Source organism: Kryptolebias marmoratus, linkage group LG12 (genome assembly GCF_001649575.2).
Source record: "Kryptolebias marmoratus isolate JLee-2015 linkage group LG12, ASM164957v2, whole genome shotgun sequence".
Classification (NCBI taxonomy): domain Eukaryota; kingdom Metazoa; phylum Chordata; class Actinopteri; order Cyprinodontiformes; family Rivulidae; genus Kryptolebias; species Kryptolebias marmoratus.
In genome coordinates, this window is record NC_051441.1 from 2251164 (window position 1) to 2275271 (window position 24108).

Sequence of the window (24108 nt, forward strand, 5' to 3'; positions counted from 1 at the left end):
CCTAAACTGAAACGACTGCATTTAAAGGATTAAAGTCAGTTTCCCACTCAGGGATGGCGTTGGAAGTGTGGAGGAAGTGTGTGGCTCATGGAAACCACAGAGCAGCGAGTCGACACACCCAGCAGCTCCACCCGGACCCTGCTGTGACAGAACAACTTTTATTCCTTTCAACAATACTGCACAATATAAATATTACAAAACAAGAACACTTTATGTGAACGTTAACACTGTTTACACAGAAACACGGCCGGCTGCTTCAGGAGCTGAAAGTTTTACTAATAGGGCAGCTGCTCCACTTTAGTGTAATTTACTGAGAAACCAGAGGAAAATGATTTCTACTCTCATTTATACAAAAGAATATGTTTGATCTAAAAACTTTACACATCTTAGTTGTTGTAAAGAAGGTTTTTTGCCAATATACTGTTTGAAAAGTTGAAATCTGTAGACCTTAATGTGAAAAAAAACATGAATTCCTAGAATTTCTAGAATATAAAAATAAGAAAACTTAAATGCTCTACAAGGTTTTATAATGTGTAAGTTGAGTAATTCTCAAGCAGAAATGACTAATAAATAAAACTTTACGCTCATATTGGGCTGACTGCTTTATAAAAAGTAAATGAAGAAAAAGAAAGAAGAAACATGAACTCCTGCAGGAACCAGCAACAAGCTTCTTGGAGGTTTTGGTTTTTTTTTTAATGCCAAACTTCTTTTTGTGGAACTTCCTGTCAGCCAACATTCGCCGTGCGGCCATGTTTAATCCTGTCAGGCGCCTCAGATTTGTCTGAGTTATCAGGCTGCAAGTCCAGAGACAGAGAACTTAAATGATTTTTAACAATGTATAACATTTAACATTTTTAAATCTGTAAAGCATCGACGTTCTTAATGAAAATCATTTTTGGTATGACTGAGAAATTACATAATTAACATCAGAGACAGATTAAATAATGCCCCTCCATACTCACTCAGCAAATATATCCTTTAAAACTTTCTAATAAACTAAAAAATCTGGATAAGATAAAAAATAATGATAGAAAAGGTTTGGTAAAATGCAGTTTCACATTTTTAAGTAGACACAACAGAAAAGTCTGTGATTAATTCCAGTTAAAGCCAGAGCAGACAGATGTCCCCCGGCTGATTGTCTCAGTGCTTTCACACAGAAACAAGACATCGATCTGCAAACAGCACGTTTCCAGTTGGTTGGAGGATCCGTCACGAGTTAAATACTGTCAGTAAGTTCCTCTTCATCCCCGCCGGCGCTCCTCCTTCAGCATTTAGTTGTAGCTGAAGTCTTGCTGCTTGTTTTTGTGTCCATCTTGGCAACCAGCAGCCTGAGAGAGTCTCCTGATGATCGAATCAACTCTCTGCCGCTGAAAGGAACAAGAAGGAAGCAGCTGTGAGCTCCGAGCCGGGTTTATAAACCATCTAATGATCTGATCAAACTGAACTTCTTTTGAACAGCTGGACTCTACGGTTCATCTCGAAATGCATCCAAGTCACCTCTGATTTATTCCTAAGACTCTGTTCTGTGTTTGTCTCCTTTCAGAAGCCACACCTGGACCACCTGTCTCTGTCCTGTCCCTGTCCTCTGGTGCTACAGAAATAAATTGAACTGCATGTAAAGCTGTGGACTTACGTGTTGTATTCCATCCCCACCAGGCTGACACCGTTCACAGCCAGGATCCGATCCCCCGTTCTCAGCTTCTGACACCGAGCAGCTGGGGAGTCGGGAACTACTGACTTCACATAAATGCCACTCATCCTCAGGGGGGTTTTCTAAACAAAAATAAATAAAATACAGTAAAAATACTTGCAGCAAAACAATCTTGTTGCCTTTAGCTTCCTAAAAAGATGCTTAAAGATTTCCTTTAGAAGACGATCAGAATCCCTGAATCCCAAAATCAACTCTTTAAAAATCTGTTCTTTCAGTTCTTTTCAAACCCAGATTAGCTGTAAAACTTTAAAACACTGATCCAGATCTGTGACATGAAAATACTTGAATGTTTTCGCACCGTTCCGTCTACGAGCGCCAGCCCAAGACCGTGTGGCCCTCTGTGGACCTCCACTGTGAACACTTCCTCTTTGTCTTCTTCTGCTTCCCCATTTCCTGCTGCAGAGCTTCCACCGACTGAACAAACACACAGAACATCCCATCAAGTACAAGGACAAGCAGTACCAGCTCAGGATCTGCGGCTGAATAAATCAGCCCGATTCAAGATGGCTGCCATGGCTAATTAACATTAGTTGACACAAAAATGACTCAGATTCAGTCAGTTTAGCAACAGTAGCTGAAGGTCATATTTCAAGCATGAACACACCTCATAACATGTGACTCTGGCGGACATTTTGAAAGGTGGCAGGTGATATGAATTCCATCAAGGAACGCTCGACCTTTAATTCTAAAAATGTCTTCTCCATGTTTGTAAGAAAACCTCCAAAAACTCGTTTATTTATTATTTATTTTGATTCTATTGTAATTCTGTTGTTTTATTGGTGTTTTAATGTTTAAAACAGCTTTTAGGTCCCAGTTTAACTTGTAAGCTGTCAGTTTCTGCTCTGATTAATAAATCAGAAATCAGGGCGGTCTTCCTGTCCTCCTCTGACTCGTGGTTCTTCTCCACAAAAACAAAAACGCTGTTCCCACCCGTGCAGTGGTACTCTTCTTCCCCTCCCCTCCTGCCTTTTCCCAGCATGCGGCCCGTCTGCCCCCCACGCAGGACCTGTCCGGAACAATGCCGCCGCCGCCGATTAAGATTCCACGCACCAACCCAGCTGTAAATTCCCATGACAGATCGGCCACTGCTCTTTTCTCTCCTGACATCACCACCTCTCTGTAGCTCCTCTGCTCAGATTAAAGGATTACCAAACTTTGAAAATAACATTTGTCTGCTGGTGGAGGCCGAGGCAGGCGGGGCTCACAGTAAGTCTGCCTCCTTAAAGAAAAACACTTCAGGACTTTACCTTCAAAACAAAATAAGATGTTCTGTATCACTATAAAGCACATCAGATATGTTTGAGCTCAGGACAGTCAAACTATAAACATTAAATGTTAAACTGATAACAGCCTGCTTTAAACCATTTGTAAAAACAATCAGTGTGTAACTGGAGAAATGTTAAAAACCTCCTGATCCTCCTTTAAGGAGCTGAAGTGAGGAAACGTCAACATTAGGAGTTAAAAAGTAAAGGATGAAAGCTGCATGCCAAAGTTTTACACAAAGATCTCACAGGAGTGTTGGGAATGACTCTCAACAACCACCACACCAAAACTGAGTGAATAAGTTATAAATAAATGATCATTTATAAAACCTTCTAAAGCATAAAGTGATTCTTTGTCTTCACTTTATCAAACACAAAATGTTCCCACATGAGAAGCTAAAAGCACGATTAACAGATTAACAAAAAGGGTTTCTGATCATTAACTAATTAAGTTTAAACATTTAAGGGAATCAATTAGTTTAATTGAATAATTATTCAGTTCATCAACGGTTGGATGTTACCAGCACACAGGTTAAGGACACGACTGGACCAGATGGTTGGTTTCAGCGTAATCCTCGGTGTTTTTAATCAAAACACAGAGAAAACACGGCAGCAGGAGCCACTGAGAGTAAAGACACCTGATTGAGATCAACCAAATCCTGCAGCTTAAACCGGCTGAGGGGCACGGAGGGGGTCTGTCATGGAGCGCATTAAGAACCAAAATCACATGAGTCTGAAAGGCTGGTTCCATCCGAATCCACCACCGTTTTTAGTTTCCTTCCAACATGTCTTCAGGGATTTGTTTGAAGTTTTGTAGGAATCTGGACAAAAGTAACATCAAATACTAAATGTATTGCTGAATGAGACTTTTCTTCTTTAAATGAGTCACTTAAATTAGCTGATTAAAAACATTTGGGTTTGTTCTTGACTAATAAAATGTGTCTCATCTACTTATACCACTGAATAAGCTGCTCAAAAGGACAAACAGGAGGGAAAAGAAGTAAAAAAATAAACTATAAAGGTAGAAAAAAAGCAGGAAAGTTGATATAAAAGAAGTAAAAGTCAGCAAGCAACTAAAAGGAGACTGTTAAACATTTCAGTGTTAAAAAATAAGATTAAAATGTTATTTAAATACATCAGTTTCCTAAGTTCATTGGAAAAATTACAGACCTGTTTTCTAAAAGTGTCTATTTTTCCATATAAACTGAAAATGTGAGTTTTTCAAGCATTTATTGAACTTTTCAAGTCATAAAAACTTGGAAAACTGAAACGTTTATGTCCCGTCTGCTAACGTGGAGGAGGTGGAGTTATAATTCAGCTTCACCTTCGAGAGCCGGCATGTTGTTGCTTCTTATTTATAGTCTCTGGGTGGAACTCTGACAGTCAGGTCAGTCAAACACAACATTCTTCGACAGGATGCAGTGTTTTACTTCCAGCTTCCTGACAGAGAGCAGGGAACAGTTCTCCTGACTCCTCCAGATGACCTCATGACGGAGGCGTCCAGGAACAATAGGGGCGGGGAGAGGAAGCAGTCTTTCCTTTGCACCGCGTGCCCACCCTGCACAGCCTTCCACTTCAAATTCTTCAGCTCCTCAGTCAGTGAAAGATGAAGGGAGGAGGCAATCCTTCTCTGTAATGTGTGAGCAGCTTTCTGTGGACCTGGAATATGCAGCTTCGTTCATTAGAGAAGGGCTCGAACCTGCGGCTCTGAAGCCTCTCTGAAGCAGCTCACAAACCTGAGTCACGCTTACATTTTAACGACCAACCTCTGCAGCAGAATGACCCGAAACAAGAAGAGTTTGTTGGTCCACATATGAACTAATGTTTCATAGAGATTAGAAGACATATGAGGTATGATTATTAATGGATTGTTGACATAATTTCAGCAGCAGAATCAGCTAAATGTGGCTAAAGGTTTGGATATGTTTAAAATGTAGTGATAAGGTTCACTGTTGAGCTACTAGTGTGTTAGTTTGCTTTCTATTTAATTTATGTACATTTCTGACACAGAGGGATTTCACTCATATTTCACCAGAAAATGAAGTTTTTTCAGTATCTTATAAGTAAAGCAGGAAGCAGGAATCAGAACATTATGACTAACATACAGCAAGTTATTCAAGGAGAAACACAGAAAGAAAGACCTGCCTCTAATAAAAACCTGAAGCACTTTAAAGAAACAAAGATTTGGTTTTCTGAGGACTTTTATGTGATAAACAACCAACAACCGGATGCTTTTTAGGAAGTTAGAATGCAACTGAATAAAACCTTATTTTACTCATTTCCCTGAGAAGACCTGAAAGCTCTCCATACTTCTAAACAAAAGTCTGACTTTCTTGTATAGAACTAAATTCTTTTGTTTCTGAAGAAAAAGCTGTCACCTGTATCATATAATAGACAGAGAATCTTAATAAATCTTTTATCCTCCTTTTAAGGGTCAAGTTGATCTTGTGGCTTTAAACAGATTATATTTAGATGATAAAATGTCTCTTTCAGTTGGAGACACTGCAGACCCCTAAGTTAAAATGAAAAGGTTTAAGGAGGAATGATTCGTTAGTAACGGGACAGAGTTTGACCTGAAGCAGCAGAGCCGTGTGTCGACTTGTCATCATGTGTGGTTTCCTCTGTGTTTCATGTGTCTGTGAACATCTTTACTCTCATTTATCATCCGCTGCCGTCACGTTTCAGGTAATGTCTTTCAGCTGCTGTTCAGAATTTAAAAAACACTTTAAAGTTTTGTTTATTCTGAGGTGGAAACCTCAGTTTTGGTTTTGTTCCTATTAATCTATTACCTTGGTTTAGTATATCATGGGTTTAGCTAAGTAGGGATGGGGTGTACTATATAATTTATACTAATTTTATTATACTCTTTGAATCCCCAATGAGGAAATTCATTCTCTGTTCTTACTCACCACACACGTGAGCACACACACAGGCCACAGTCATTTATAAAATGGATCAAATGTTTTTGTGTGACTTTTGCCTTCAGTTACCTTTCTTCAGCTGGCGGGCGCCCTCCTGCAGATCAGCCTCCAGCTCAGCCAGCTCCATGCCCTGCGGGGTGTTGGGTGGAGTGAGCAGACATGACGGGTCCAGAGCCAGGCTCTTGTGGTAGCTCATGTCGTCCTGTCCGGGGAGGTTGTTCTGCAGCTCCAGGCTCTTCAGCTTCTGAGCAAGAACTGCTTCACAGCTGCTCAGGGCTCCATGAGATCCTCGGGCCTGAGACGGTTTCCCAGGGAAGGTACAGTTGGGGTGGACCTCAGGACAGGGGCAGGTAGAAGGCTCAGAGACCACCTGATGAGCGGGATCCTTAAAGACTCTTGTGCAGGGGGAGTTCACTGTCGGACTGTCTGTGTTCGTCACATTAGCAGCCTGAGTTTGGACCACATGAAGTTAATCAATGACACATGTAGAACCATCAAAGCCTCTGGCTCCTGGTTATCATGGTGGGGGCAGAGAGCTTGTTACCTGTTCGTCTCCATCCCTCTTAGCTTGAGTTTCATTGGCGCGTAGCTGACAGATGAACTCCTGCAGATGAGCGAGCTGTTCAAAAAGAGCCGGCTCCACGACAGGTTTACCGAGCTCCAGGTGAAACGTGCTGCTGGGCAGGATAAGCGGCGGGTGGTTGTCAAAGCTCTCCAATATGTCTGCTGCAGAGAAAACGAGACGAAGAGGTCAGTGTTACCCTCACAAAGTGCCTGACCTTCAGTAAAGCTTCCTAATGAAATTCAATCTCGGACGTTTAAACAAGTTGGCGTAACAGCTGATTATGAGCAGAAAGTTAAGATGGAACCAGAATGTTTGATCCAGCAGGAAGCAGCAAATAAAAACCTGTTAGTTTTGTGGCAGTTGTCCTGCTGGAAGAGGTAACTTCAGGATGAAGCTAATTGGTGGAGACAGGCTGACAGGAAAAGATTACTTTAAAGGAATAATCACAGTTTATCTTCATTAAGCAGTTTACTTCTGAAAAGTATTTATTCTTCTTTGTTTTGTTTAACATTAAAGTGGCTTCCAGAAGTTTTAAATTTTAAAATGCTGGCTTGGTTTTTGAAGTTTATGACAGCAGAGAACATGATGTTTCTAATATAAACCAGAAATAAACAGAACAAACCTTCAGCTGATGTTAAGCTGAGTGACTGAGTTCAGATCTCTCATTTTGTTTTTGTCTGCCATTAAACTTCTTGTTATTTATCATTAAGTCTTGAGCAATCACACACACCAGCTTTCAAGTTTAAACATGGAAACCACATAACAGGTTGTTCTGATTCCTGCAGCAGGGAGTCTGGTTCTTCCAGCTTACTGTCCTGAGAAGAATCTGCTGAAAGAATGGCTCACAGTCACAGAAAAGTGATGGGAGGAAATTTACTTCACCAACATTTAACACAAACACATTTTTATTGGTCTGATCATTACTTAGATATTATAATAATTAAAAAAATTAAATAAACCCAACATGACATAATTAAATAGATTTCTTTGAAATAAGAAAAACATCGACAGTTTCTTTTGATGAATACTCACCGGTCCTGGCAGCGTCCACGGACTCTTCTGGAGACGGGCTCCATCCGTCGGGACAGGGCTTCCCGGCACTGTACTCCCTCAGCATGTGGTGAAGCTGGGCCGGTTTCAGAGCAGCAAACTCAGTCCTCAGAGAAGCCCAGGACGCCTGAAGAAACAGAACAACAAGAATCCTGAGAAAACATAAACGTCACCACGTTTATTCAAAGGTTTTCTCATCACACTTGTTTTCACATAAACAGTCAGTGCTAATCTCATTCCCATGCAAAGTATTTCAAACGATTCTATGATGAATCCAGCTTTTCTCTCCCTCACCTGAGGACCAGATGTGGAATCAAAGCCTCGTGGGAATCACTTCCCAGACTGAATGCATAGCTGGTGATTTTAAGTGTCTGTCGGATCTCTTGCAGCTCTTCTTTGTTTGTTGAGTGTTGGATTTCATATCACTAATTAACACATCCTCTCTGCTGTGTGTGAGGTCAGTGTGACAGTCATTCTGAGATTTGATGATAGGCTTACAGCAGCTCCAACATGCATGGGAAAGAAAATATTTGGTCTTTTGATGAGTAAGGAAACACGTGAGTTGCATGTGATTACTGTGAAACAAACATTACAAACATCATGTAGTTGATTCAGAGCCTTCCAGCTGAATCGCAGGAAGTAAAACTTGAGGCAGACATGCCGGGGCCACAACTGAAACCATAAACTGAATGTTGTAAAGCCTCAACTCTGCTTATAAACAACAGAAACCTAAAAATGTTCTCTGTTTGTTATGTCTAAGTTTTATTCTTCTGAAATATCCCCCCCACTAAACAAGTTTACAGCGGAGCCAGCAAGCCGTTACAGCTTTTAAAAGCTCAGAAGTACAGATGGAAAAAAAAAAAAAAACTGTTGAGGGTGTGTTCTGTTTTGTAGCAGCCACAAAGTGATCTCAGACTGGGGGTATATATAAAACTAGCTGCCTCATGTCGTACTATAAGGAGACGAGACGGAGCCCTGAGCAGCTGTTTTAACTTTGAGTCACACACTAACAACAGGCAGCAAACTAAGACTCATACTGACCACAGTTTAAAAGATCTGAGACCTGGCTGATGCAGTCAGGGATCAAATAAGTTATCTGATCAACTCCTGTGGGTTTTTCAATATTTGACTTTTTTTTTAATCTAAGTCAGATATAAAACACTGATAGGAACTACAACTGAAAGCAGGAAGCGATGAGTTGTGTTGTTTAAATACAGAATAAATTAAAATTAAAGGCCTAACATCCTTTGAAGGGATGCTTTTGACCCACTGCCTTTCATTTCATCTGTTAGTGCTCAGAGTGTGTGTTGTGACTGACTGTCAGCTCCTACCAAACAAAACTTCATCTCAAAATCTGTCAAAGTCACTGAGGTATTACAGTTTGTGTGTAGGATAAGGCTGATTAGCTGTGGCAGCCGTCTTGAGTTGGGTTGACTCCAAAAGTAAACCAGTTGTAGATGTACACCAAATGGTTGTTTTTGGAAAGTTTCAATAAAATGCATCTAGTGACTCATGAGATATTTTGCTAACAAACTGACAATCACACACACATATGGGCAAAAACATTCATCAATGACTGGCAGCAATAAAAACAACTGAAAGAGTTATTATGTCAAAACATGACAGATGAAAAAGAATAAAAGTCTGGAAAGATTAAATCTAATAACTTGTAGCCCACCCAAACCTCCGTCTGAAGCTAGTTTAACTGCTTTTCTATCCTCTGATTGGAACTAATCCCTCTGAGCTTTATGTCCCACAACAAGCAGCTGAAGACACTGAAGCTTTCTGTCTTCACATGTAAGCCCTGAGGAAGCTCAGAAAGCAGAATGAATGTGAAGATATGAGGGAAATAAAACAGTCAGCACGTTTCAGGTGCCAGGGAAGTTTTACTGGCTTGCATGACCTTTTGCAGAAGTTTTGTTCTTCATGCCAACTAATTTGATTTGTTTTTCTTTTGGTCTCAGTGCTGAGTGTAAGCTCAGCTTCTTTCAGTTATATAAACTGTAAATAAGATCTGAACAGGTAACTAAGAGAGCGGGGTGCTTAAGCAGGGATTAAGTTGGCACAGCAAAGGCTGATCACAGCAGAAACTGTTTGTTCTTTTACAGAATGTGTTGTTTTAATGATGTCGTGTGCCATTCCTGACCTACACTAAAAGAAGGATATCAGAAGATTCAAGATGCTTTCACAGCCAAGACTTGATTTGTCTTTACACCCTAAAGATTCTTCCTCTTAAAGAAAAAGAAACTGGATTTGAGCTGGTGATGAGTTAAACATTAGTCAAGGTAACAGGATATAATCTCATCCATATAATCTGAGGTAATGGCCACACCTCCGCTGACATCATGAGGTCATCATTTGAACATTTTAGTATTTGCTCTGTTCCTGCAGGAACATCATGTTCTCAGGGACACTGTAACTCTAAACCAATAACCTGCTTCAGAAAACTCAGCTTTTATTGAATTAATAAATATGATGAAAAATATTGCTTGGTAATAGAGTTAGAAAAAATGAATTTGCTGTGTTTGAAAGGTTTAAAAGAAGTAAAGTTTTTAAAAAAATGCTACATTTTACACTTGATGCATAAATGTACAAAACTAGATTAGTCATGCGGACACGTTTAAGACAAAGAAATCCCTGAGGCTGACGTAAACATGGCTGGAGGAGCCAAACAGGACCTGACCTGCAGCAGCGTTTCTTTGGGTGTGGCCAGCAGATTGACAGCAGCAGAGAGCTTCTGGAAGAACTCCGAGGCTAGATTACCCAGACCAATACTCTGGACCCAATCCATCAGCAGGTCCAAGTTGGCCCGGATCTGCACCCCGCGGGCCCACTGGAAGAACCCAGGAACAGAACCTGAACAACCAGGAAGTCTTGTATTAGAGAAGCGTCTGATATACTGGAAATCTATTTTCAACCTAAGCTTTAGAAGTTATATATGTAGGTACAGTAAATTTATTTGTGTAGCAGTTTTTATCAGGCAAAAAACACAATAAAAAGAGAACAGCAACATCAGATTCCTTTAAAAAACATTGTTCTCTTTGAAATCTACTTACTGTATTTTTGTCTTCTTATGCTACCTTTAGCTCTGGTTTTGCTGTTTTTAAATTGTAGCTACTGTTTTTGCTAATTTTAGCTTCAGTTCTGCTTGTTTTTACTACATTTTTGCAGAAAATACAATTTTCTGTATCTTGCCGTGTCAACATGCTAAAACTCCATAATTAGGACTAAATTGAGTCATTTCTTACCACCACAAATATCACAAACAACCAAACAGTCAACATTTTCATTTACAGAACTCTGAGACTTCACCTCTTTCCATCAGGGAGTTGAACAGTGACGCATTGATGAAGAAGAACAGGTAGGCACAGAGTTGCAGTGAGATGTCCGGGTGCACCTGGAAGGCCGTCAGGAGCTTCAGCGCCTCCTTGAGCACCTCCATGATGTCACTGAGCCCGTCAGGCACTCGCAGCCGACCGCTCTCAGAGAACGGGTTTCCATCCAGCAGACCAGACAGGGCTGAGTACATACTCTGTAAGAGGGAGAGAAGGCATCTTACATCACTGTTGAGATGTTGTACTGAATAAAAGCAACATTTTCAGGATTCCAGCTTATATATGACATAGTTTAATACACAGAAATATTGGTTATCTTGGTTGTTTCTGCTGAATATAGAACCTAAAGAGAGGGAGATATTCACAAAGAGTACAAGAAACCTTTAGAAAGGTTCATGTTGCAACAAAAAAGGCAACTGTAAAGAAAAGAGAAATGTTCTGATGTCTGGCTCGTTTGAACTGCTACAAACTGTAGATAAATAGTTTATGTTGGCTGATAAATGCTAATTTTAGCAACGATTAGATCAAAACTGTAGAGACTGACTTCTTCCCAGTCACCATCAACTCTGCCACTGTGCCCAGAGTGCTAATGACTCCTCAAATGCTAAATAGTTCAACTTCATGGCATTTATTATCATTAAAACAACAATTTTCTGTTTGTAAAGATCCTTGCTGTCAGGATCTGAGTGCTTACTGAAAGTGGGTAATTTTTACAACAGGAAACCTGATCATACTCAGTAAGGAGTTTTTATGTAGAAAAGGCCTGAAAGCAAAGCAAACACTGAGCCAGCACAACCTCCTCTCTCTTTCAGGATAATGAAAGACTCACTTTAATAAAACTTTAGTGCTACACTGTCAGTTCGGCGTGGCAGACAGAGAAGCCAGCTCTTTGATGCACACAGATAAAGTTAAGTGGAGCAAACAGTGCAGAACCACGCTGCAAGCTGTTTTATTGAAGCTCAGCTTGCTGCCTGCTTTTATCATAACCTCATGTTCTGGAACAGAACTGCTATTGTTTCACAACTATGACATCAACCACACACACACTACCTCACACACCATGACTAAGATAATCACTTCAGGAAAACTGAATCACACAATAAGACCTTATTAAGTCTGCGTCCCGAGGCAACAGGTCAGCTGGTAGTTTACAGCAGGTGGACCCTTTTTATCAAGAGACTGAATGTTTTTTACAAACCGCCATGTTTTTACTTTCCCTGAAGTTTCATTAACCCAACTTTGTTTCTGTTTTGTTAATAAATAGTCTGAGCTAAAAAAAAAAAGAAGTTAAGTATTCAGGTCTGCACATGATGAACATTTAGTCACACAGGAAATTAACAGAAAGGTCTTTTTTCCTCCTCCCTTCCTTTTCTCTGATGACAGCTTGTTTTCCCCTGCAGGAAACAGAACGCTGCTCTTTGCTGTGAATCCTCCCTTTTGTTTCACAGGCAACAAAAAATACAGCCAATATTTTGTAAGTAAAACTGAAATTTTATGGTAGTCTTGTAAATAAAGCTTGAGCTGAGTAAAAAATAAATCCTAAAAGTAACAAATAAGCTAATATTTTTTTAACCAAATAATACACAGTAGAGAACAATATCTTTCCAGAGTACTAAATACTTTTTTTTTCTGTAAAATAGTTAGAAATATCTCAGAGATCTGTAAACAACAGAACAGATGGTTCCTGTTTCCTCACCCACCTTCCTTTGACAGCCAGCAGTGGTGCTGTTTCTGCAGCTACACATATCTGCTTCCCATAAATTACTCTGCTGTCTGGTTTGGGTTATTCACAAAATTTTAATGATTTTAGGCTTCAAAAGCTCACTTAATTTAAGTCTCCAGGCTGCTCTGTAATGTATTTGAGTCCGAATTAGAAATAAACCCAAAGAAACTTTCCTCCTTCAGTCCATGATAAAATGACAGAAATCTTTTATAAACAGCTTCAGCACTAATTGTTTAAGAACAAAGCTCAGTTTTATAAGGCTGTATATGTTCTTTAAATGTTCACATTGTGGTTCTCATTAAATCAAGCATTCAGGCTCTGTAAGGTTGCAATATCACAGTGTTTATTCTGCAGCGAGTGGAAAAGACACCCCACTCACTGCCTCACAGCCCTTTCCTGACTGAGAGTTTGTGTTTGTGTTTCCACTCTGTTATTGTGCTTTCTGTCTGGAACACGCTCAATGAAAACAGAATGTTGTGTTTATTCAGTCAGGTTTCCTGCTTCTCGTGTGAGAGACATTCAGGTCCAAAACAATGTGAAACATGTTAGTGCCTGTAATGTTAAAGGTTTAGGCTGTATATTAGGGGTGGCCAACCCTGGTCCTCAGGGCCACTATCCTGCATGTTTTACTTGTTTCTCTGCTCCAACACACCTGATTTGAATCAGTGTGTCATTAACAGGCTTCTGCAGAACATAAAGAGGTGATTTAACCTCTGAATCAGGTGTGTTGGAGCAGGAAACAAAGGAAACATGCAGGATGGTGGCCCTGAGGACCAGGATTGGCCACCCCTGCTGTTTATGCTCATGTGAGAGAGCTAACCTTTGTTAGATAGTAGACAGACTGCTGGAACGTAAACATGATGACTTCCTCCAGGACTGTCATGGCTTCCTCACAGGCTGTTCGAGTAGAGGACATCTCGGAGTCCAGCACATCTGAGAAAAACATCAAAGCATGTCTCAATAATCCGACCACACGGCAGGTTGGACAGCCGTTAGTGCGTCTACCCACCTGCATCCTGGTGGTCCTGCCTCCAGGGCAGCAGCTGAGGGACCTCATGTTGGATAAAGTGCAGCAGCTCGATGGAGTTGGCCATCCACAACACCAGCGGCTGCAGACCTGGGATCAGCTCCTTCATGCTGAGCAGCTGAAGCTGCTCGGGCTGCGCATCACCGGAGCTCCTGACAGGGAAGGACAACCAGTCAGGAGTCAGAGGGGAAATCTGTCTAAAACCTGATGATTGTTTTACACTTCACAGGAATGACTCATTTCACTCAGATCAGATAGATCTGATCATATTACACCAAACCACAATCATTAGTTTTATCACACAGTAACCCAGTTAACTCTTTCTGATCTGCTCTGTTTGAAATGATTCCATTTTTCCAACATAAGAGCTTCGAACTAATCCAGTCTGAGAAGTTTTTATATTTTATTCTTTGATAACCAGTCACTATTTTTTTTTCTTGTTTTTACCGTACACAAGATCTCCTGATTTTCAAACCTCAGTCGTGTTTTTACACCAACAGCTTTCTGTGTGTTTACAGTGTGTTCCAGCTGCCTGCCTGTTCACGCAGTTCAACCTTCAAACTGTGGGGAGAATCTGAGGTTAAACCCAGAAACCCTACAGTTCATCAAAAAAGTCATGTTTTAAAATCAATTAGTTCAGTCACTAACACTTTATTACAACAATTTCAAAACAGTCTGAACGTGTTGGATTGCTTCTTCCCTTCTTTTCTTTCTAGTAAAATTGTTAACTCTTTATGTTGGAGTTATAGGTGTTTTACCAGGTTAAACATTATTAGTGAAAGTTTTTGCCCTTGTCTTTGGTATACATTCAGTAATATTTCAGGAATCAGATGCTGAATCATCACAGGCAGCAGATTTCTGTGTTTTATGAAAACTTTCTGGACTCACATTTCTGGCTGGATTGCAGCAAGTTTCTTTGTCTTCTCCTGAAAAGTCACAAGATAAAGATAAGATGATCATTTCGAATATCATACTCCATGGTTTTCAATTCAGAAATTAACATCTTATTTGAATTTTTTTTAAAGAAAAGCTAATCTATCTGATTAAAGAGCAGAGTTTCATCTTTACCCATGCGACCAGCTGGACCTGACTGGCTATTCTGAGCAGCAGCTGCCTGAAGTGCGTTAACTGGAATCTGGAGGCTGAGTGCTGGATGCAAAGAATCAGCAGGAAAGCAGGCGTCAGTTTTTGCTCACTTCCACTGGCGTCCACCATGTCCAGAATCGCCTGAAGAACTCTTTCTTCCTGCTCCAGTTCATAGCTTAGCGACGCCTCTGTGCCTTCCAGATCTCTCCAACGAGGAGGTAACGGTTTCCTCTGGAAGCGTTTAATGGTGACGGAAGAACCACATGATAAACAAGAGTCAGAGTTTGGGCAGAGTCTGGTCATCCAAGGTGGAGAGTTGAGGGATCCTGATGTGCTTGTAGGATCTTTAAACATGAACAAGTAGTGTTTCCCTAAACCAACCAAATCCCCTGGACTCAGTTCGACTTCCTCTTTCAGAATGGAACCATTTCTGGTCACAGGAGCATCATGGAGGGGCTTCAGCATTGTTAGTGTCTTTTTGTGCTTTCCTGTGGATGTTTGGCTGTTAGAGTCCAGGCGTCTGATGCAGCAGTGCTGTGGCAACACATCAGGAGCAAAAAGGAGGATGTCCACTTTTAACCTCTCTTCATCTTCTCCGTTACAGTGCTCCCTGCAGCAGCCGAAGATGGTGGTGGTTCCACTCATCAGATAGATGACAAAATCCTGAAAAACAAATATACAGATCAAACATTTTTAGAAACTACAAAAGCTACCATATTTTCACTGGAAAAATATTAGGTTAATACCAGCAAGGAGACTTGAATTAATAACTGAACAAATGACCATTTGATTGTAAACACGTTTAAAAAATGCCAATAAAAATGTCCTCAAAATACTTGTTTTACTTGAACAAACAACAGGAAACACAAGTCCTCCTCACTGAAGGAGGTGAAAGGCGTTATCACTTGAAACATGTCAACAATAATTTTCTTCTAATCTACTTTACGTAAAGTAAACACTAAGTCTGTCAGCGTGTGGGATGAGACAGATTTCATTGTGTAACAAGTTGGAAATGAACCAACAGTTTGTGTGAAAACAGCTCTGGGATCAGCTGGTAAAAATAAGACCTGGACTGGCAGCATGAAGCGAGACAAGAATGGAAGGGATTACAGGTTGATGATGTCTATGACCTCAGGGTCAGGAGCCAGGTGAGGGGATGTCCTCATCTGTGCTGGTCAGAGCCATGTGCTCTTACAGTGACAGATGTGTCCTCTCTCTCAAACAAAAGACTCAGAGGTCTCAGAGGCCAAAAGCAAAATATAAGTTTATTAATGTCATCAGTATGCTAGGGCCAAATGTCATTTGATCTTAAATTGCTTATTTAAGGTTATTTTTTATTAAAAAAAACACTGTTTGCACTCATACTTGTTAATTTAACAATTTTACTTGAAATAATTTCAGTAGTTTTTGTGATATGTTGTACAATAGATGACTGAAAATAGTTTGGGTCAGGGGAACTTCCACAGGCGCTCTGTCAGCTCAACATATAATTAAAATAATGGTTAGCAGAAGTCCTAATTGAGTTTTTTTCTCTGTAACACACAGTGTCAATAACATGGCTTTCAGTTCCTGTTTTATGACCGCTGAAAAAATGCAGATCAGTGCTGTTTCTTTCTTTTGGTTTTGGGTTGACATATCATTAAGACCCAGATGAGGCCAGCTTCACCTCTCAGTTAGCTGCAGAGCTACCAGGAATAAAAACATTACTAGAATAAGGTTCCTGTTCCTGGGAGTGAGCTGAGCCAAAACCACAGCCTGCGTCTCTGGTTTGCTATGAAAGAGTTGGTGTAAGCCAGGGATTTGACAGGACCAGGGATGTGTGGAGGCACAGTTCAAATCAAAGTATGTTGATTACAAACTGAGGAACATTAGTGTTCTCTCCGTGTTCTGCCAAACGTTCTGACGAGGTTTCCCTGTTAGTGTCTGCTGAACTCACCCCCCCTCTGTTGGCTCATGATCACAGACAGCTTATCCTGTGGGGAAGACACAACTAAAATAGATCTCCTGGTTCTATTTACTCCACTTCAGAAATCCATTCTGAGAAACACATGTTGAAGTTCAAAGTGCTGCTTCTCTCTCAATCCTCTTATCACCCAGGTAAATAAGCTGGATTCTTTACTCATTTAGGTCTTAATGTAAGATGTTTAATTCAAGGCTCTTGTGCACTTGTTTCCACCTTGTTGTGTTAATCTGTCCGTAAACACACTGTCAGGAGAGATCTAAGAGGTCTAAGCCACGCTTCGTCTCTTCTTCAGGGCAGAGCACAGATGTAGACGCAGGTAAATTATGAGACAAACTTCATTTAAACCTTCTGAAAATGTATATAACTTTTTATCTGTACTTTATTTGTTTATTTTTAAAAGAAATAGACAACAGGAAATCCTCAGTGTTCTACATTCAACTCGAAAGCTTTTTTTAAAGAATGACACATGAATCAGGAGTCATAAGAACTCTGACACTCTGACACTAAAATATCCAAGAAGTACTGATAAATGTGACCATGTTGCTGCGGGGGCAGTGTGGATTATACAGTATACATATTTTGAATCATTTGGATCACATGTCCCACTCTGTGTCTGAGGAGGTTTGATCATCAGCGATGCTTAAAAAAGAAAAAACAGGAAACAAATTGATTTGATGGCAGCTGCCGGCTCCCACAGAAAGTATCTGAGTAAAATAAACAGAAAATCTTGGCTCAGGGGCAGCCTTGGCTTCCAAATTACGCTTCAGATTAAACTCTAAAAAAAGTATTTGCGCTTTTATAATATTTTTTCACAGACACATTTTAAAGCTACAAATAAGTTTTTGTAATAACTTCATTTTTAAAAGTTGTTTAGAAAAGTATGACTACTATGAATTTTCACCAACAGGCGTAAAAGTAGATTGTTAATTTAATTTAGAAACAGCCTATTCTATCACTTCATCTGAGTTTCATTTCATTCACTCATTTCAGTGCACAATATTTACAAGTCCTAAAACAACGATGCCCATAAAGTCATTAGGAGTAAGGTTAGGATAATCTCTTCATTTTGGTTTTGGATATTCTTAATGTCACCTGAAGGAATGTAAACATGGTCACCTGTCTGTGGTTATATCCCTGCAGCAGGAGGAAGTAGGGGAAGTCAAAGGGGGGGTGGATGGAGTACTGGGTGGTGTTGTCATCACTGCTCTCCGTCTCTTCCTTCTCCATGCCCAGTCGCAGCACCTCCTTGTCGGCCTCGACTTCCAGATCCTCTCTGAGCGCGCTCTGTTGGGCCCGGCTGGCCTCCTTCCCCATCGCAGACAGATCCATCTCACTCAAGCTCCTCCAGAACCCAGGTCCATCTGCGTCCTCCCCGCTGCTGTCCACAAACAGGGAGGTCACCCTGGAGCGGTTCTTCTGAAGTTTACGAGCCTGGGCATTGATACCTGGATTCACAGAAAGAACAGGGTTCTACTTTTTCTGTTTACGCGAACATGTAAAAAATAAACATGTTGCATTCATGGACCGCTGCCTTCAGGACTGGGACAGACATGTTGGTAGCAGAGATGTGAGAGGACAAACTCGTGTGATAAAATGGAGAAGGTTTAAAACAGCAAGGTCACAGATGAAACGATGGAAGAATTACAAATCTTCAAGTTAGGAAACTATGTTCAACACTATATTTTACACAAAGTATTTGGACTCATGTATGACTATCAGAGCAGAAACATATTTAACAATAAACTACCAAATAAAAGATACAGGCCATTAATGACAAATGCCAGTTTCTCTTTCCACAAGGATTCTGTGAACAATCTTTTAAATTTCCTCCTAAAAAAAATTATTTTTTTAATCATAATGATCTAAAGTCTTACTACACTTTGTCACACAATAAAATACTACAATAATTACATCATCAGAATATAGAAATGGCATTTTCTGTGACACTTCAGTTTAAAGGCTGAGTGCTGAATGACTTTGCTTGATAAAGTTCAAACAAGCAGAGCAGCAAAACAGCAGCTAAAAGCTAAAATCATTGAAACTGTAGCTAAAAGTTAAAATGAACAAAACCATAAATAAGAGCTAAAATCAGCATTCACACAGTAAAACTATAAAATATGAATACTTACAGAATATAGAGAAAATCTTATCTATTTCTAATGGGGATTCCCAACATGTTGAAGAAGAAGTGATCTCTAACATGGCAGATTCTACAGCTGCAGTTTGATGTCACTACATCCTTCTCTATAACATGCCTCCTTCTACCTTTGACTTTTTTATTACAGGAAATGAGTGAGAGGAAATGAGTAAATAACAAAATTATGTTTTAGAAAAGCAAAAACAGCAACAAATCATTTAATCTCTAAACTATCTAGCTTCATCGAAATCCTTACAGAGAAAAACACAAACAGAAGAGAAGTTTTGTTTATGAAATCCTGTTTACAGTCACCAGAATTCCCTGGAAATTGCTCTGGTAAACCAAAATGACTCCAGTGTAATGTTCTGCTGTGCTGGCTCCAAGTCAAACACAACAGAACCGGAGGAAAAGCTGGGTAAATGTGTAGGAAAGTGAGATGTGGACACTTCTATCTGACATCAACCTGACATAACACAAACACTATTCAGCTTTTCTGGAGCCATTAAGCACAGTGGAATGTCCAGAGAGCCGGGACTCACACCCGGCACTCTGCTGCCCTTATCAGCTGTGGAAATGAGTGTTTTCTGCATTGTTCAGCACCGCTCTGACAGAATGGGCTCTGTGCCGAAAACCCTGTGGAGGTAAAGGACAGCTTTCCCAGTCACTGAGAGGATAATGATAACGAGGAGGAGACGGGATCATGTGCAACAAAGCCATGAGAACTGCAGCAGAATCTGACTGATGGAGTCTCAGAATAATATTTCAGCTTGCAGGATTTTAAGTTTAGTTGTAAAACGTGACATGTCCATTTTTGCACTAGGACATTTTTCTGCTGGTGGTAGGAAACTCTGACACAACATTAACACCATATGGGACACTAACGCCTGAAAAAGAAACCCACACAAACTAACAAGAATGAATTGAGATAGTCTTTTTTTCTAAATGCGTTATTTTCCAAGAGTAGGATGAGAGGACTGCATAACAGAAAAGTGGATTTAGCAGCTTATTACTTTTGCATAAGCAGTTTTAATGAGGCAGGAGCAAATTCTGCTCAAGTCTGGGTACAGTAACAATCTATTAACAGCAATTAATCCCTTTAATAGGTCAAGAAATAACAAGGTCCTGTTGCTCCACTTTTCTGTATTTCAAAGGTTCTGTCAAAACTATCGTACCTGAAAGATTTAAAGATCCATCCATCCATCTTCTCCTGCTTATCTGTGGTCGGGTCACAGAGGCAACAGGTCCAGGAGAGGAACCCAGACATCCCTCTCCCCAGTGGAGTATAAAATCCAGTACATTCAGCTTTAAGTTTGTGGTGGTGAATACTTCAGTCCTCTTTTTGTTTCATCATCTTTCTGTCTCAATTATCTCATAGCCAATTTCTGGTATATGTTGTAAATTAGATTTAACTTAAAGTTGGTCGATTTTAATCCACTCCTCAGGTACAGCAATTTTAGCAAGTTACACTCTTAGGTATTCAGAAATCATTTATTTCTGTCTATAAAAGTAAATAATAATCAAAGAAAAGAAAAAAAGAATTTCTTTCCTGTTTCTGTTATTATATCACACCACCTGAAGCCTAACTGTATTAGCAGTACCAGGTATTATGAAGCCAGTGTCAACAAACCTATGTGCTGGTCCAACACACACACACACACACACACACACACACACGAGGACCGCAACAAACCAACGAGCTGCACAGTCCCAACCGAGCAGGAAGTGAGCTCTGATAAAAAGAATAACACCACCGCAGTGAGAAGCAACTTTGTGGCAGCTCCAGGCCCAGCTGGAAGAGCTGCTCAGTGCTTTGATGCTTCACAGGGACCTGATGGGCCCTCGAAATAAAACAAAGATAAGAACAGGCCCACTCTGACCTCCCAATCCTCCTGCTTTTGTTTCCTCCTGACCTCTTTCACATGTCTACCGTCTCCACAGCTCTAGCTGGTGATAAGCAGGACAATGAAGGCTGTTAGCCCGCAATAAGAGACGGGGATAAAGGCTCCCCGTGCAGAGACTGAGTGATTGATTACCCGGGCGTAAGGATGTTAGGGTGACTGTGTATCTGCACACTGAATATGGCACAGTCCAGGATTTCTGAACAAAAGTGATCTGACATGAATACCTGCTGTGATTGTGTCCGTGTCCTTCAAACTCTGCTCTTCGACAGACACTCGCTGCTGGATCTCAAATCTTCTGGAGAAGCCTTCCTTGGGCTTCCACAGTGACTGCAGCATGAGGGGCCTCTCATTGTCGCCCACAACTCTGAAGCACTCCCTCTTCCACTGGTTATCAGCACCTGTCTTACCAATCACGTCACACAGCACATAATCGTTGGCGTCTTCTTTTTCCAGACAGTACCTGAACAACAGAAGCAGAAATTCAGGGAGAAATACCAGAATGGGGCGATGAAAAAACAGTGAGAGCTCCTTGGTTCTTTGGCCCGAAGATCCTACTTTCTTTACAAGTAGATGTTAATATCTACACTAGAAAGGTTGGAAACAAGGTTTTGACTGTGTTACTCATCATTTTGTCAACCAAAAAAATCTATGAATATGCTTCCATCCAATAAAATTTTTAAGTTGTGATTTTTTTCTCCAATAAATTTACAACCTCTTATTGGATTGGTGGTAAACGGACCATGCAGTTGTAGAAACATTCATTTAGTAGATAAAAATTTCAAGCTGTTGCTAACATACAGTAATTAGTGACATATGAGAGGTGGTAGTGGTGATCTGCTGACTGGTCACACACCATCTGTTCAGGTTCAACTGATCTTCATCTTAAATCCTTTTGTAGGGAGATTTCTTGACATGTTTCAGCTCAAAACATCTCACCTCTCTAAAGCCTCCCTCACCAGCTCCTTTGCACTGGACTGAGTGGTGGCCAGCACACTCTTGTAGTGGGCGCCTTGGCAGATGTCGCTACCAAAAATCTTCAGGATGCCCGGCACAGACAACTGGCTGGACAGCTCGGCGGGGTCGTCTGTAAAATGAGGGTCTCCTGACAGGCTCCCGCTGCCCCTCGTCTGGCCGAGGCGGCCACTGTCCCGCAAGTTGGGGCTGTAGTTGAAAACAGTTGAAAGCTTGTTGTTGTGACGCCGGATTTTACTCTTGGCCGGCTGCCGGACACCGACGCTCTCAGCAGATCGGACGGTGCTGTCCGACTTGTTGGACCTGAGGGGACACAAAGGGCAAATGATCAACACATGCGGCTTCTGTGTTTCCATACCACTGGATGCTTTTAACAGCTTGTCTCCATCATTCAATTACTGTTTCAATTTTGAATTTATCAACTGTTATCTGTTAATTAGAGAATATTTAAAAAGAGTCAAATTAAAGCAACAAAACAATTTTAAAATAAAATACATATACTGCATAGTTTACCCATTTGAGAGCCTAACAGATGAATAAAACATTATTTACTGTCAAAATAAGAGCTAATAAAACCAATATAACTATGAGCTTTAATTAGATAAATAACCTACACATACAGATAAACATATAAGAAAAAATGGTTGAAATTAGGAAAATGAAAAATTGTCCAAAAAACATCTTTAATATTGTACTAGAGATAGACTGATTAATCTTCTGACCCATTTTAATCAGCCACTTTTATAAAAATCTGCAATCAGCCTCGCCTGTGCAAACTAATCATTCACCAAAAAGGAAAATGAAGATGCAGTAGCAGCTGCTACAACCAGCTTACTGTAGCCCACAATTTAGATTTTTAAAAGCCAAAATGCTCTTTTTTTATTTTTAGGTGTGCAAAAGGGTTGTTAAAAACATGTTTATTTAAGTTAAGCAATTATTGTTATATTTTATTAAACAAAAAATCCATTCACCGATTCACCGAGAACGAGCTTGACTTTGTGTCAAAAATGCACAAATCTACTCCAGATCTACAAAACACTTGTAGACTGGAGAGTCAAACCCCAATGACCCCCTTCGTAACCCTGCAAGGGTGAAGATCTGCTGGATTTGAGGTTTGACAATCAGTTGAAAAATACATATTGCCAATAAAGAAAGAAATAAAAATTGGTCTTGTATGTTGGCCCAGAGTTGATCATAGAAAAACCCATTTGGTCAACCTCTATATTCTACATAATTAACACAAAAGAAGAGAAATATTAATTTAAATACTGGGACATTTTTAAATTAATCAGTTAAAAAACTAAATGTCTTACATGACTATTTTCCATGCAGAGATGGAGCACAGCAAAACAGCTACTTGTACTTTAAGTTGCAAAAAAAGCAAAGATTATTTAGATTGTTTTGCACATTTAACTTTTTATTATGAAATAAGGAATAATGCCATGTGTTCCTCTGTGCACTAAGTGTATGCAGCTGTTTTAACGCAAATAATGACAGAATAATCGTCTAAACACGGTCACAAGGAGAATAGATCTAGCTTCATGTATATAAACAACTCATACCTGCTGTGTGAGACTTTTTAAGCCTTAATAAACAGTAAAACCGAAGAGGCTGACTTACTGCAGGGAGCCATTGCTGGGTTTCCTCCCCAGTTTGGCCAGGCGCCTCTTGGGAGAGCGGATGAGCAAACCCACAGGAAAGTTCAGGGCTTGTTTATTGACGTGGCTGCTTCTCTCCTCAGAAATCATGCTTGTTTTTCAGCCTTCTACAAAAACACAACCAAGGGGACAGAGGCTCGGGCTGAGGCGACCAGAAGATAGCATTCTCTGCGGCTTGCTAGCTGAAGTTCGGAGACGGAGAAGTTCAACGTTTCCACAGGGATAATCCACTCTCACCTTCTTCAGAAACAAGAAAACAGGTCCAAACAGCCCCCCAGATACTCTTAAACGGGATATGGGACAATTTCAACGGTGAGTAACGTTCAGTCCAACAGACCGCGAGTACAAATACCCGAAAAAAATCTGATTTCTTCGTGATAAAAATCCAAACCGAAGTTAAAGTTTTGTGCAAACAGAAGCCAGAGGGGAACCGTTAACCGCCGTTAGTTCGTTTCTGAGTGAAAGTTTCTGCGAAAGCAGCGAAGCTCCAGCCCGCTTCATGATGAGACCCGTTACATCCGTTAGAAGAGCGCAGAGAGAGCCGAGCCGACTGAGCTCAATGAAACAACCTGTTGCCGGAGCGCGAGCGCTCCCCGTGACGTCACACGCACGGCCCGTTAAGGAGGCGGAGCAAATCAAAACACTCCAGCGCTGCCCGTGACGTCACACGCACGGCCCGTTAAGGAGGCGGAGCAAAACACACACAGTCGGACTCCGAACTGGACAGCTATATTTACGAGGACCGGCGTGCTTCTAAAACGGTCCTCAAGCGGTTTATGCTGTTTACACTGTCAACC

At 40.6% G+C, this 24108-nt stretch overlaps 1 protein-coding gene and 1 long non-coding RNA gene across 3 annotated transcripts; one reads left to right on the forward strand and one right to left on the reverse strand.

Moving 5' to 3' along the window:
* Positions 1-134: 134 nt before the first annotated feature.
* si:ch73-281f12.4 (RA_Radil_like and Myo5p-like_CBD_Rasip1 domain-containing protein) lies at positions 135-23875 on the reverse strand. 2 transcript variants are annotated; one of them, XM_017419505.3, is made up of 16 exons: positions 23274-23875; positions 21618-21956; positions 20906-21141; positions 17760-18088; positions 14663-15343; positions 14483-14520; positions 13577-13746; positions 13388-13500; positions 10822-11041; positions 10193-10365; positions 7492-7636; positions 6439-6617; positions 5964-6342; positions 2010-2125; positions 1634-1773; positions 135-1367 (listed from the first exon to the last, which is right to left on the reverse strand). In XM_017419505.3, the coding sequence occupies exons 1-16, from the start codon at positions 23399-23401 to the stop codon at positions 1265-1267; spliced, it is 3489 nt and encodes a 1162-aa protein (XP_017274994.1). In that variant the 5' UTR covers positions 23402-23875; the 3' UTR covers positions 135-1264. The 2 variants fall into 2 exon arrangements, with proteins under 2 accessions (XP_017274994.1, XP_017274992.1); XM_017419503.3 differs by having other exon boundaries at positions 6439-6620.
* On the forward strand, positions 16589-17688 carry LOC108237809. Its single transcript, XR_005233843.1, has 3 exons — positions 16589-16777; positions 16893-16959; positions 17634-17688. It is a non-coding gene; the product is annotated as an uncharacterized LOC108237809 (long non-coding RNA).
* Positions 23876-24108: the final 233 nt, after the last annotated feature.